The sequence below is a fragment of the Mobula birostris genome, chromosome 32 (assembly GCF_030028105.1).
Source record: "Mobula birostris isolate sMobBir1 chromosome 32, sMobBir1.hap1, whole genome shotgun sequence".
NCBI lineage: Eukaryota > Metazoa > Chordata > Chondrichthyes > Myliobatiformes > Myliobatidae > Mobula > Mobula birostris.
Genome location: NC_092401.1, coordinates 18087728 through 18101546, shown reverse-complemented (window position 1 = coordinate 18101546; position 13819 = coordinate 18087728). Strand labels below are relative to the sequence as shown.

The following is a 13819-nucleotide window of genomic DNA, read 5'->3' as shown; positions in this document are numbered from 1 at the left end:
TATGCAAGCAGTTGGTGAGGCCACAACTGGGAGTGTTGTGTGCAGTACTGGTCACCCTCCTAGAGAAAGGATATTACTAAATGAGACAGATTTAATAGAATATTTTCTGGACCTGGGGGCCCAAGTTTCAAAGAGAGGTTAGACAGGCTAGGGCTTTATTTTGTAGAGTGTAGGAGATTGAGGGGGTAACCTGATAGAGATATACAGTATCAGATCACGGGAGACATAGCACACAGTCATTTTCCAGGGAGGGCGTGAGAAAAACATTAGTAGTAGCTTCATCACATGTAGGATCATGCATATTTAGAATGAGCTGCCAGATACAGGGTCTCTTACAAATTTTTATAGATGTGCAGTGGAGAAAGCATTCTGACTGGATGTATCACTATCTGGTATGGCGGCCCCAGTGCAGCTGATCATAAGGAACTAAAGAAGTTTGTAATTTCACCACAGCTCCATCATGGTGCAACAATTCCCTCTTCAAGAGGCAGTGCATCATGAAGGTGGCTGCCATTATAAAAGAACCTCAACAAACTGACATGCCCTTGTTGCACTACTACCACCAGGGAGGTGGTAAAGAAGCCTGAAGTTTCACACTCACTGTTTTAATAACCGCCTCTTCTCCTCCACCATTATATTTCTGAACACATTACCTCATTATTCATCTTTCAAACTATTTATCTTGTAATAATTAGAATTTTTATGTCTTACACTGTACTGGTGCCATAATACTTTGAATTTCATGACATATGTCAGTAATACAAACCAGATTCTGATTTTATTCACTCCTATCACATCACCCCTCATTCTCCTATGCTCCAATAATAACATCCCAACCTGCTCAACCTCTCTCCTTAACTTAGTCTCTCAAGTCCCAAAAACATCCTCATGTATCTCATCTGCACTCTTTTCAGCATCGTGGCATCTATCCTTTAGCACAGTAACCAAAAGTTATTCCAAATGAAACTTAATATATATTCACATTTATTAAAACATGTATAACTGCAACATAACATCCTGACGTCTATTCTCATCCCAACTTTTGACTGATTAGGGCCAGCATGCAAAAACCTTTTCTAGCATCCCGTCCATCTCTGCCACCGCTTTCAGAGGATCATGTACTCGTATCCCTCGGTCCCTCTGTTCTACAACACTCCCTACAGTTCACTGTGAAAGTCCTACCCTCATTTGTCCTCCCAAAATGCAATACCCCAAACCTAAATTAAACTCCATTTGCTACTCCTTGGCACACTTACCCAGAATTCCTGACAAACATGGTACCAGTCATGTCTTGTACAAATCATCCAAATCCTTGACATACATAACAAATGGCAATGGCTTAGGCACCAACCCCTGGGGTACATCACTAGTCACACATGGGCCTTCAGTCCGAAAATCAACCTTCTACCATCACCCTCTGCTTCCTATCAATCAGGAGACAAGAAACTGCAGATGCTAAAACCTAGAGCAACACACGAAGTACTGGAGAAATTCCGGTCAGACAACATCTATGCAAATAATTGGATAATCAGCATTTCAGTACAAAACCCTTCATCTAATGAAGGACGCATACAATTATCATATATTTTCTTCTTTTTCCCTGATCAAAGCTTTGTCATCCGATTATCTCTAATCTTGCCATTTTGTTCATCCGTCTCTGAGACGCTTTTAGATGATTCCCAAATGTCAAGTGTTGTTTTACCGCAAGCATCTACGCCCGCTACATTTTTACCTGCACTTTCGAAATCAGCCTTCCTTCAGTTTAAAACTTTAACTGGTTATAACCTGTTCTCCTACAGGCACTACCTAAATACCGTTAAATACCTCAGCATCGAAGTCCTACCTAATCTCCGGCAGATATGTTGGTTAGATTTGCCTGATGCGAGATTCTCAAAACAGATACTCTATTTTGCTCCATCATGGGCGAAGGTTATAAAGCAGCAGTGGGAAAATGTTAAGGATGGGAACGTCACTGCCTCCTGTGAATCCCTGGCCCTTCACAACTGAAAATGGAAAAGGTATTGGGAACCTCAAGGCCTCGCACGGGGAGCCACATGGCCCTTGTGATGAAACGAGCCAAACTCCTGCTCCAACGGAAGGTGCACAGGGCTCTCAGCCACGGTGCCACCTGAACATTGGAGCGGCGGCGGCGGCGGCGGCGGCCGCAGCTCGTTCCTCCACCGGAGCAGAGGGCCGCCGGCGGGTGAGATTCACTTCCATTAGGGGGTCACCCACATCCTTCTCTGTGATCTGTTCCGGCCTCAGTAGCGGCCTGAGGTGGCACTCACCAACAGTTTAGCTTTCTAACAGTGTCCAGGTCCGAGGCCTTCGCCCGCGACAGAACCAGATTCCTGCTCAGAGACATGGCGGCGGGAACCCCCGGGGCCGGACCGGCTGTGGCCATGGCAACGGCAACGAGTGCTCCGGGGACCAGTCAATGCGGACCGGCTGGGCCATGGCAACGACAGCGAGTGCTCCGGGGAAAATAATCAGTGCGGACCGGCTGTGGCCATGGCAACGACGGCGAGTGCTCCGGGGACCAGTCAATGCGGACCGGCTGGGCCATGGCAACGACAGCGAGTGCTCCGGGGAAGATACTCAGCGCGGACCAGCTGTTGCCATGGAAACAGCCACGTTTGTAAACTAGCTCATTCAAAATGCTGGAGGAACTCAGCAGGCAAAGCAGCATCTATGGGGAAAAAGTACAGTCGACGTTTCCCTTCGGCAGGACATCTTGTCATGTTTGTAAACGTACAGATTTCTTCTCATTCAAGTTTCTCCAACTTAGTCACCCTCACAGGAACATGCTGGTCCCGAATCCTAACCAACTAGCACTTTTATCTAACCCACTCCTTATCTAACAGACTCCCACACATTGGACGGGGATTTACCCTCAGAGTTGTGCAGTTAGACAGCGCAGAAGCAGGCCGTTCGGCCTAACTCGTCCATGCTGACCAAGGTGCCTTCCTTTAACATCTGCTGGACGATGCTGAGGATGTTCTACGAGTCTGAGGTGGTCAGTGCTATCATGTTTGCTGTTGTGTGCTGGGGCAGCAGGCTGAGGGTGGCAGACACCAACAGAATCAACAAACTCATTCGTAAGGCCAGTGCTGTTGTGGGGATGGAACTGGACTCTCTGACGGTGGTGTCTGAAAAGAGGATGCTGTCCAAGTTGCATGCCATCTTGGACAATGTCTCCCATCCACTACATAATGTACTGGGTGGGCACAGGAGTACATTCAGCCAGAGACTCATTCCACCGAGATGCAACACAGAGCGTCATAGGAAGTCATTCCTGCCTGTGGCCATCAAACTTTACAACTCCTCCCTTGGAGGATCAGACACCCTGAGTCAATAGGCTGGTCCTGGACTTATTTCCTGGCATAATTTACATATTACTATTTAACGATTTATGGTTTTAGTATATTTAATTATTTATGGTGCAACTGTAACGAAAACCAATTTTCCCCAGGATCAATAAAGTATGACTATGACTAAACTGTTCTCATTTACCTGTGTTTGTCCTGTATCTCTCCTATCCACGTATCTTTTTTAACCCACCACCTTTTCTGGCAGCAGATCCCACGTATGTGGAAAACTTTTCCTGCGGGTTCTCCTTAAATCTCTCCCCTCTCACAACTCCATGCCTCATAGTTTCAGACTCAACTACTCTAGGAAAAATACTGTGATAATCCAGCTTGGTTATGATTTTATAAACCTCTTAGCTCTAGGAGAAAAAGCCCCAATCCTATCCAGTCTCTCCTAAAATCTCAGATAAAACATTACAGCAAGGCACAGACCTATCAGCCCATAATCTTGTGCCGACCTTTAAATCTACTCTAAGATCCATCTAACCTTTCTGTCCTACACATTTCTCAATTTTTCTATCATCTACGCATCTATCTAAAAGTTTCTTAAATGCCTTTAATGTATCTGCTTCTACCACTACTCCTGGCTAGATGTTCCATTCACCCACCATTCTCTGTATAAAGACTTTTTGCCCCTTATTCTTTCCTCTAATCACTTTAAAATTCTGTCCCCTTGTCTGAGCCATTTCTGCCTTGGGAAAAAGTCTCCAACTATCTACTCAATCCATGCCTCTTCTTATCTTGTATATCTCTATCAAGTCACCTCTCATTCTCCTTCATCCATGGGCTTTGTCACATTGTCAAGGAATTCAATCTGGCTTGTGAAGCATGACCTACCCCTCACAAAGCTTTGCAGACAATCCCTAATCAGACTATACTTATCCAAATACACATAAATCCTGTCTCTAAGAATCTTCTCCAATAATTTGCCCACTTCTGAAGTAAGACTCACTGGACTATCCCAGGGTCATCCCTACTCCCTTTTTTGAACAAGGGAATAACATTTTCCACCCTGTAACCTCTACTCCAGTGGCCAGCAAAGACACACAAATCATCACCAAAGGCACAACAATTCCTTTCCTTTCTCCCAGTGGTAACCTGGTGTATACCTGGGGTGGCACGGTAACACAGTTGTCAGCACAACCCTATACAGTACCAGCGACATGGATATATCCTTGCTGCTGTCTGTAAGGAGTTTGTATGTTCTTCCCGTAACCGCATGGGTTTTCTCCGGGTGCTCCAGTTTCCTCCCACACTCCAGAGATGTAGCGGTTGGTAAATTAAGTGGTCATTATAAATTGCCCCATAATCAGGCTAGGATTGAATTGGGAGATTGCTGGTTTGCGCAGTTCAAAGGGCCAGAAGGGACTACTCTGCGGTGCATTTCAATAAGAAATGAAGACATATCTATCCCAATGTTTTCAAATGCTCGAGCACATTCCCTGTCTTAACATCAATGTGTTCAAGCACATCAGCCTCTTTTAAGCTGTCCATCTCTCTGGTGAACACTGAAATAAAGTACAGGTGCCTCTGTTTCTATTAGAGGGGAATCTATAGAATTCCCCCAATTGACTGATTGCTCCATTTCTGTTTCTGACTTCCAACCACACTGACTCAGTCGACAACCCTTCCACAATGTCTTCCTTTCTACAGCTGTGACACTATCCCTGATTAGCAATTCCACTCAACATCATTGTGACAGTATTCCTGATTAGCAATTCCACTTAACATCCCTGTGATACTATTCCTGATATACAATTCCACTTAACATCCCTGTGACACTATCCCGGATTCCCAATTCCACTCAACATCCCTGTGACATTATCCCTGATTAGCAATTCCACTCAACAATCCTGTGACACTATTCTTGATATACAATTCCACTCAATATCATTGTGACACTATCCCTGTGATGTATTTTTCTGTGGGATTTAGATGCTTCAAATATGACAGGGTTTTTAAAAGAGGTGGAGTTGCATTAGATTAGGGACAATTTCACAGCGGCACTTAAAGAGCACATGGTGGGCTCGTCTGGTGAGATAGTGTGGATAAAGCTCAGTAGTCAGAGAGATGCAGTCGCTATAATGGGACCTCCCATATAGATCTCCCAGTGGTCTGAGGAAGATAAAAGGACAGAAATGTTGACCGATTATGGGAGGCTGTAAAAACAACAGGTTCTTGCAGTGGATGACTTTAATTCCCCACTATTAACTGGGACTCCCTTAGTGCCGGAGAATGAGACGGGGCTGAATTTAGTAGATGCATCTGGGAGGGTTTTTTAATGCCATATGTAGATAATCCCACCAGGGAAGGGGTCATAAGAAACCTTGTAGTGGGAAATGAGCCTGGCCAAGTGATCAGAGTTTCAGCGGGAGAGTTTCTTGGGTAGAGTAATCATAACTCTGTAAGTTTACAGATAGATATAAGGATAAGACTGGCTATTGGGACAAGGACTAATTACAATAATATAAGACAATAGGTTAAAGTATCAATGCAAGAAATTCTGCAGATGCTGGAAATCCAAAGCAACACACACAGAAAATGCTGGAGGAACTCAGCAGGTCTCACAGCATCTAAGAAAATGAATAAACAGTTGATGTAAAAAAAGGCAGGCAGAAGGGAAGGAGGCTAGCTGGAAGATGATAGGAGAAACCAAGTGAGTTGGAAAGATAAAGGCCTGGAGAGGAAGCAATCTGATAGGAGAGCAGAGTGGACTATAGGAGAAAGGAAAGGGAGAGGGGGTCCAGGGTGAGGTGTTAGGCAGACGAGCAGAACAGGTAAAAGAGGCGAGAATGGGGAATAGAAGAAGAGGGCAGGGGGAGGGAAATATTTACTAAGGGGAAATCAGTATTCACGTCATCAGGTTGGATATATCCAGATGGAATAAAAGGTGCTGCTTCTCCACCCTGAGGGTGGCCTCATCTAGGACCGACATGTCAGAATCAGAATTAAAAAGTTTGGCCACCGAGAAGTTCTGCTGTTGGCAGATGGAACAGAGGTGCAAAATGAAGTGGTCTCCAATTTGCGACAAGTCTCACCACATCGGGACCGCTGGACACAGTAGATGACCCAGCAGATTTCCAGGAGAAGTGTTGCTTCATCTGGAAGGACTGTTTGGGGTTCTGAATGGAGGTGAGGGAGGAGGTGAATGGGTAGGTGTAGCACATAGGCCACCTGCAGGGATAAGTGCCTGGAGGGAGAATAGTGGGGAAGGATGAACAAACAAGGGAATCACAGAGCGAGTGATTCCTGTGGAAAGCAAAGAGGGAGTTAAAGTTATGTTTAGTGGTAGGATCTCTTTGGTGATGGCGGAAGGTACGGAGGATAATGTGTCGGATGCAGAGGCTCATGGGATAGCAGGTAAGGACAAGAGGAACTTTATCACTGTTAAAGTGGCAGGAAGATGGGGTAATTGCAGATGTTCGGAAACAGTGGAGGGGTGAGGGCTGTATAAATAGTGGAGGAAAAGAAACACCTTTCTTTGAAGCAGGAGGACATCTCCGATGTCTCAGAATGGAATGCTGCATCCTGAGAACAGGTGCGATAGAGGAAAAGGAACTGAGAAAAGGGATTAGCATTTTTTTTTACAGGAGATAGGGTGGGAAGAGGTATAGTCAAGATACCCATGGGAATCGGTAGGTTTATAAAAAATGTCAGTTGACAGTTTGTCTCCAAAGATGGAAGCAGAGAGATCGAGAAAGGGAGGGAGGTGTCAGAGAAGGGCCAAGTGAACTTAAGGGCAGGGTAGAAGTTAGAAGCAAAATTGATTAAACTGACGAGCTCTGCATGGCTACGTGAAGCAGCACCAGTGCAGTCGTGAATGTTGCAGAGGAAGAGTTGGCAGCATTACCAGGGAAGGCTTAGAACATGGAATGTTCTACATTACCAATGAAGGTGTAAGCATTGCTGGGGCACAGGAAGGTCTCCATGGCTAGCCCTCAAGTCTAAAGAAATCAGTAGGAACCAAAGGGAAAATTGTTGATGGTGAGGGACAGTTCTGTCAGACAGATGAGTGTATTGGCGGAGGGGAGCTGGTTGGTTCTTTTATGAAAAAGCAGAGAGCTTTGAGGCATTCTTGATAGGGGAAAGAAGTGTACAGGGACTGAACATGCATGGTAAAAATGAGGCAGTCAGGGCCAGGGAATAAAAAGTTAATGAGAAGGTCAAGAGTATGATGTAGGTGGGAAGGGACTGAACCAAGGTGGAATGGAATTGAATTGAGTCAAGATATGAGGAGCAGGGAGAAACCTGGACAGTCAGGCTAGTGGACCTTCAGTAAGAGGTAGAAGCAAGCAGTGTGGGGTAAGGGAACTATGAGTTAGGTGGCAGTTCTCCGAAGTTGATGAGAGCACTGATGGTGTCAGAAACAGTAGGTTAAAGTAGTTGGGAGTAATTTAAAGGTCAACTGGTCAGAAATCGAGACCAACAGGTTCCTGTGAGGAAGAAAGACAATGATGGCAAGGTTCAGGAAACTTGGATGATGAGAGATGTTGAGCAACACACGTACACAAAGTACTGGTGGAACTCAGCAGTTCAGGCAACATCTATGGAAAAGATTAAACAGTAAACATTTTGAGCCAAGACCCTTCATCAGAATTGGAAAGGAAGGAGAAAGATGTCAGAATAAGAAGGTGGTGGGAGGGAAAGTTGTACCAGCTAGAAGGTGATAGGTGTACCAGCTGGGGAGGGAGGGAGATGAAGTAAGAAGGGAGGCAAAGGGCTGGAGAAGGAGGAATCTGATTAAGAGAGAAAACTGGATCATGGGAAAAAGGGAAGGAGGAAAGACACCAGGAGCAGATGATAGGCAGGTGAAGAGAAAAGAGGCCAAAGTTCAAAGTGCATCTATTTTCAAAGTATGTTTACATTATGGAACCTTAAGATTTATCTTCTTGCAGACAGCCTCAAAAACAAAGAAACACAATAGAAACTGTTTAAAGAAAAACCCCACACAAGACCATCAAAAACCCAATGTGAGAAAAAAGAATATATCATGCAAACAATAAAAAGTGAACAAATAACGATAACTGCAGAGATCCTGAAAGTGAGTCAGAGTGGAGTAATAAAGGAGAGGGGAGGGGAAAAATTTCCAGAAGTTGGAGAAATTGATGTTCATGCCATCAAGTGATGAGAGATGTAAATTTAGTGAAAAAGACGGGAGCACATGGGAGGGTGAAGAAACTGGAATCAGACAGGGCCCTTCAGAAATGGAAAGAAAGTAGGAAAGAACTCAGGCAGGGAATTCTGATAGCTAAAGTTGCCCGAAGAATGAAGAAGATCCTAAGGCATTTTATAAATACAACAAAAACAAGGGGGTCACTCGGGAAAGGATAGCACAACTTAAAGACAAAAAAATTACGCTTAGAGCCAGATGTAGTGGTCAAGGTACTAAGCAAGTGCTTTGCATCAGTTTTATCCATGGACCTTATCCACTTTAAAGTTTTTATTTTGAGAGACCCAGCACCTCCTCCTAAATATTGACATGCTCTGGAATATCAGCATACCCCTCCCTCATAAACCTCTCATAAATTTGACAATGTTCACCAAGGAGAAGGACATGGAGGATAGTGCAATCTAGGAGAGGCACGTCAATATTGAGGAAGAGCAGGTGTTCATTCAGTCTGTTGAAAACATGAGGTACGTACTTTGTGATGGTCTGTTGAGATTCATTGCAAGATATTGAGGGAGGCTGTATACACTATATACAGCCTCCCTCAAAAGAGATCCATGTATCCTCTTCAACCACAGACATGGTTCGAGACAGTAGGAGAACAGTCAATGATATTCCTGGGGTTGGGGGGGAGAGGGAGAGAACTGGAAACGAGAGACTAGTGAACTGTAGGGAAATTATTGAAGATACATATGGACAGGATTTAATAACATTTGAAAAAGCGTGAACTTGTTAGAAAAAGTCAGCCTAGTTTTATGCAGGGGAGATCCTTTCTCACAAAGTTGAATTGAGTTTTTTTTTGAAAAAGTGACAAAGGTAAGCATATTGCAATGGATGTTGTCTACATCAGTGAAGCATTTGACCAGGTTCCTCATGCATGATAAAGATCAACAGTGACTTGACTGTTTAGATTCAGAACCGGCTTCCCCATAGAAGCAGAAGGTGATGATCAGTGAGACTTTCTCTGGCTGGAGTGGTGTTCCACGGGAATCGGTACTGGGATTTTTGCTGTTTGTGATATACACTCAATTGCCACTTTATTCGTACACCTGCTTGTTAACGCAAATATCTAATCAGCCAATCATGTGGCAGCAACTCAATGCATAAAAGCCTGCAGATATGGTTAAGAGGGTCACTGTTACTCAGACCAAACATCAGAATGGGGAAGAAATGTGGAGTTAGACTTTAAATTCCTTGGCATTGTCATTTCAAAGGATCTGTCCTGGGTCCAGCTCCTAAGTAAGTGCCCTTACAAAGAAGGCACAGCAGCACCTCTGATTTCTTAGAAGTTTGCAAAAATTTGGCATGACATCTAAAACTTTGATAAGCTTCTAAAGATACAAGGTGGAGAGTATACTAACTGGTTGCATCACAGCCTGCTATTGAGACACCAATGCACTTGAATGGAAAAGCCTACAAAAATAGTGTATACAGCCCAGTACATCGCAGGTGAAGGCCCTTCCCACCAGTGAGCCCAGGGAAGTAGCAGCCATCGTCAAGAACCCCCACCATCCAGGCCACGCTGTCTTCACACTGCTGCCATCAGGAAGGAGGGACAGGACCCTCAGGACCCATACCACCAGGTTCAGGAAATCATTATGCCTCATGCACCAGGCTCCTAAACCAGGGAGATTACTTCACACCTAGGGTAGTTAAGAAAGCTTATGGGGTGTTAGCTTTCATAAGTCAAGGGATAGAGTTTAAGAGTCGCAATGTAATGATGCAGCTCTATAAAACCCTGGTTAGGCCGCACTTGGCGTACTGTGTCCAGTTATGGTTGCCTCACTATAGGAAGGATGTGGAAGCATTGGAAAGGGTACAGAGGAGATTTACCAGGATGCTGCCTGGTTTAGAGAGTATGCATTATGATCAGAGATTAAGGGAGCTAGGGCTTTACTCTTTGGAGAGAAGGAGGATGAGAGGAGACATGATAGAGTTGTACAAGATAATAAGAGGAATAGACAGAGTGGATAGCCTGTGCCTCTTCCCCAGGGCACCACTGCTCAATACAAGAGGACGTGGCTTTAAGGTAAGGGGTGGGAAGTTCGAGGGGGATATTAGAGGAAGGTTTTTTACTCAGAGTGGTTGGTGTGTGGAATGCACTGCCTGAGTCAGTGGTGGAGGCAGATACACTAGTGAAATTTAAGAGACTACCAGACAGCTATATGGAGGAACTTAAGGTGGGGGCTTATATGGGAGGCAGGGTTTGAGGGTCAGCACAACATTGTGGGCCGAAGGGCCTGTACTGTGCTGTACTATTCTATGTTCAGCTTTATTTGCCCCATCACTGAACTGTTCCCACAACCTATGGACTCACTGTCAAGGACTCTACAACTCATATTCTAAATGTAGTTTATAACTTGTGAAACACCCCAGTTTCCTGGGCCGCTTAAGCGTAGGGAAGACAACCTCTGGCCTCGCCAGACTAGTAAGATTGAGGCGCACTCGATCCCACCCCAAACCCGTTTGTGTGGATGCTGTGTCATTTACCACCCTGTTACAAATTAATGCCATGAAATAACAGGCACTGCACTGATTAAAGGAATTATAATTATGAATCTTAACTAAAGGGTTAGTAAAGAATAACAGAAAGAAAAATGGCCCATTCTAATTAAACAGTCAAATGTGCACAAGTTGGAGCTCAACTTGAACTTCGCGGTCACTCATGCACTGGGCACCTCAGTCAACGCGAAACCACACACCACCTTCCAAACGTCGCTCGCTATCCATCTCGAACAAACGGGTCTCCCGCTGGATCGTAAGCTACAACCGGTTCTCCCCAGCATCTTCTCTCTTCATCTCCTCTCGCACAAGAGCCCCAGGCCCAACCTTAGTGTCCCTCGCCAGAGAAACCTCCCCTTCAATTCCACCATCCTAACATTTCTCTTCATCTCTTATCTTCAACAGTAACCCAAACATAAGCTGAAAACAAGCAGCTCTCACAGAACACAAAATGAAATTCATACAGCATAACAGTAAAAAAAAAACGAACCAGGGCATTGCACTTATTTATTGTATCTATTATTTTGCTTTTCTTTTCGTATTTGCACGAGCTGTTATCTTTGGCACATCAGTTGTTTGTCCGTCTTTGTGTGTAGTTTTTCATCGATTCCATCGTATTTCTTTGTATTTACTGTGAATGCCTGCAAAAATGTATCTCAGGGTAGTATATGGTGACATACATGTTATTTGATAATATACTTACCATGTTCTTTTGAACAATTGAGCTATAGCATCACTCAGTTATTTTATAATGGCTGTTCTTGAGCCTCACAGTGCTTGCTTTCAGAGTTTTCCATTTTCTGCCTGAGGTGAGGGGGAGAAGAAAGAATGTCAGGGAAGGGTGTGGTCTTTGTGCTGGCTGCTTTACTAAGGTGGTAGGATCTGTAGTTAGAGTCCACGGAGAAGAGGCTTTTTCCTTGATTTTCTGAGATGTGTGCACAATTTTCTGCTGTTTCTTGTGGTCCCATGCAGAATGATTGTCATACCAAACTGAGATGCCTCCATATCAGATGCTTTCTATGGTGCATTTGTAAAAATTGTTGAGGTTCAATGGAATGTGCCAAATTCCTTTAGCCTCCCAAGGCTGGGGTGGATTAGTGTGAGAAGATGAAGGTGTGTGGAGGAGCAGGAAAGGGAAGGCAGAGTGGAAAGGTGGAGTGAGAGGGAAAGAGGAAGGAGGAAGAGAAGGGAGAGAAAGGAAAGAATAAGTATGGACGGGACAGAGAGAACAGTAATGAGGGAGAGAGATTTGGGGAATGGGGAGAGTAGAGGAGAAAGACCATGTGAAGGCAGGAGGGAGATAAAGAGGTGAAGACAAACATTAGGGGGATAATGCGAGGAGGGAGAGTTGAAGAAGAGAGGCAAGGGAGTGAGGGGAGAAAGTGGATTTGGAACAAAGGGAGAAGGGAGAGGGTGGGGAAAGGAGCCGGTCAGAGGGAGAGGTGAGAGGAAAGGTGAGCAGGAATGATAGAGCATAAAAACAGGCCCAACTGTTCCATCATGGTCAAGATTCCCTTTTAACTGAATCCCACTTGCCCATACCTGACCCATATCTCTCTAAACCTTTCCTATTAGATATCTTTTAAATGTTAATGAACCTGCCTCAACCACTTCCTCTGGCAGCTCATTCCATATACAGACCATCCTTGGGGAGAAAATGTTTGCCCTTCAGATTTCTATTAAGTTCTCCCCTCTCAGTTTAAACCTGTCCACTAGAGTTCTTGCCTCCCCTGGAAAAAAGATGGTGCATTCACCCTATCTCTGCCCCTCGTGATTTTATACATCTCTATAAAATCACCCCACACTTTCCTATGTACCAATGAACAAAGACCCAACTTGCAGAACTTCCTTGTAAATCCCTCTTCAAAAATCTGCACTTTTTCAGCCTAATGACATCTTGCCTTTGGCGGGGTTACCAAAATCGGTCGCAGTATTCCAAATGTGGCCTACCAACATCTTGTATAATTGTCACATAATATCCCAACTTCTATATCGAATGCCATGACTGACGAAGGCCAGCGTACCAAAAGCTTTCTTCATCACTGTCTACCTGTGACGCCAACTTCAGGAAACCAAGTACATCTCTCCTGGGTCTCTCTGTTCTACAACACTCCCCAGGGTCCTACTGTTCACTGTCCTACCATTCTTTGTTTTCCTAAAGTGCAACATCTTGCATTTATATCCAATTTAAACCACTTGCAATTCCTTACTTACCCAAGCTTTCCCTCTGTAATTCCTGCTAACCATCCTCAATGCTTATATCACCAAATTTAGTGTCATCTGCAAATTTATTAACCATGTCTGATGCATTCTCACCTAACTTATTGATATAGATGCCAAAGCAATGTAATGAACAAAGAGAGCCCGAAAGGAAGGAAAAGCATAGAGAAGTAGAAAAAGTATGAAAAAGAGAGAGGGAGAGTGGAAGGGTGATAATGGAAAAGAGAGGGAGTGACGGAAGGGAGTAGGTCAAAAGGCAGAGCTAAGAAGAGGCTGGGGGGTCAGAATGGGATAAAGTGAGAGTGGGAAGAGAAAGATGATGGGGAGAAAGGAATGCAGGAGAGATGAATAAGGAGAAGGTTGGTGGAGGATGAGTGTGAGAGAGGTGGGGAGAGCATCAGTGGAGAGGAGACAGGGAGGTGATTGGGAGTAGAAGAGAGAGGGGAAGATGAGGATGAGTAACAGTGGGCAAAAACAATGGAGGAGAGCGAGCAGGAAGGAGAAGAAGGAGCATGGGGTGGGAGGAGAGACAGTTTCAAGGGGAAGGGAAAGGAACTGATGG

General features: G+C 44.6%; 1 protein-coding gene across 3 annotated transcripts in view; it reads right to left on the bottom strand.

Moving 5' to 3' along the window:
• Nucleotides 1-2528, bottom strand: part of cfap410 (cilia and flagella associated protein 410) — a 41543-nt gene extending 39015 nt beyond the window's left edge. Inside the window, exon 1 of one of the 3 annotated variants that reach the window (XM_072248078.1) lies at nt 2289-2528. In XM_072248078.1, the coding sequence (XP_072104179.1) occupies nt 2289-2404 (116 nt within the window). In that variant the 5' untranslated portion in view covers nt 2405-2528. The remainder of the gene's footprint in view (nt 1-2288) is intronic. The other 2 variants (XM_072248077.1, XM_072248080.1) reach the window with 2 other exon arrangements.
• Between the last annotated feature and the right edge of the window lie 11291 nt (nt 2529-13819).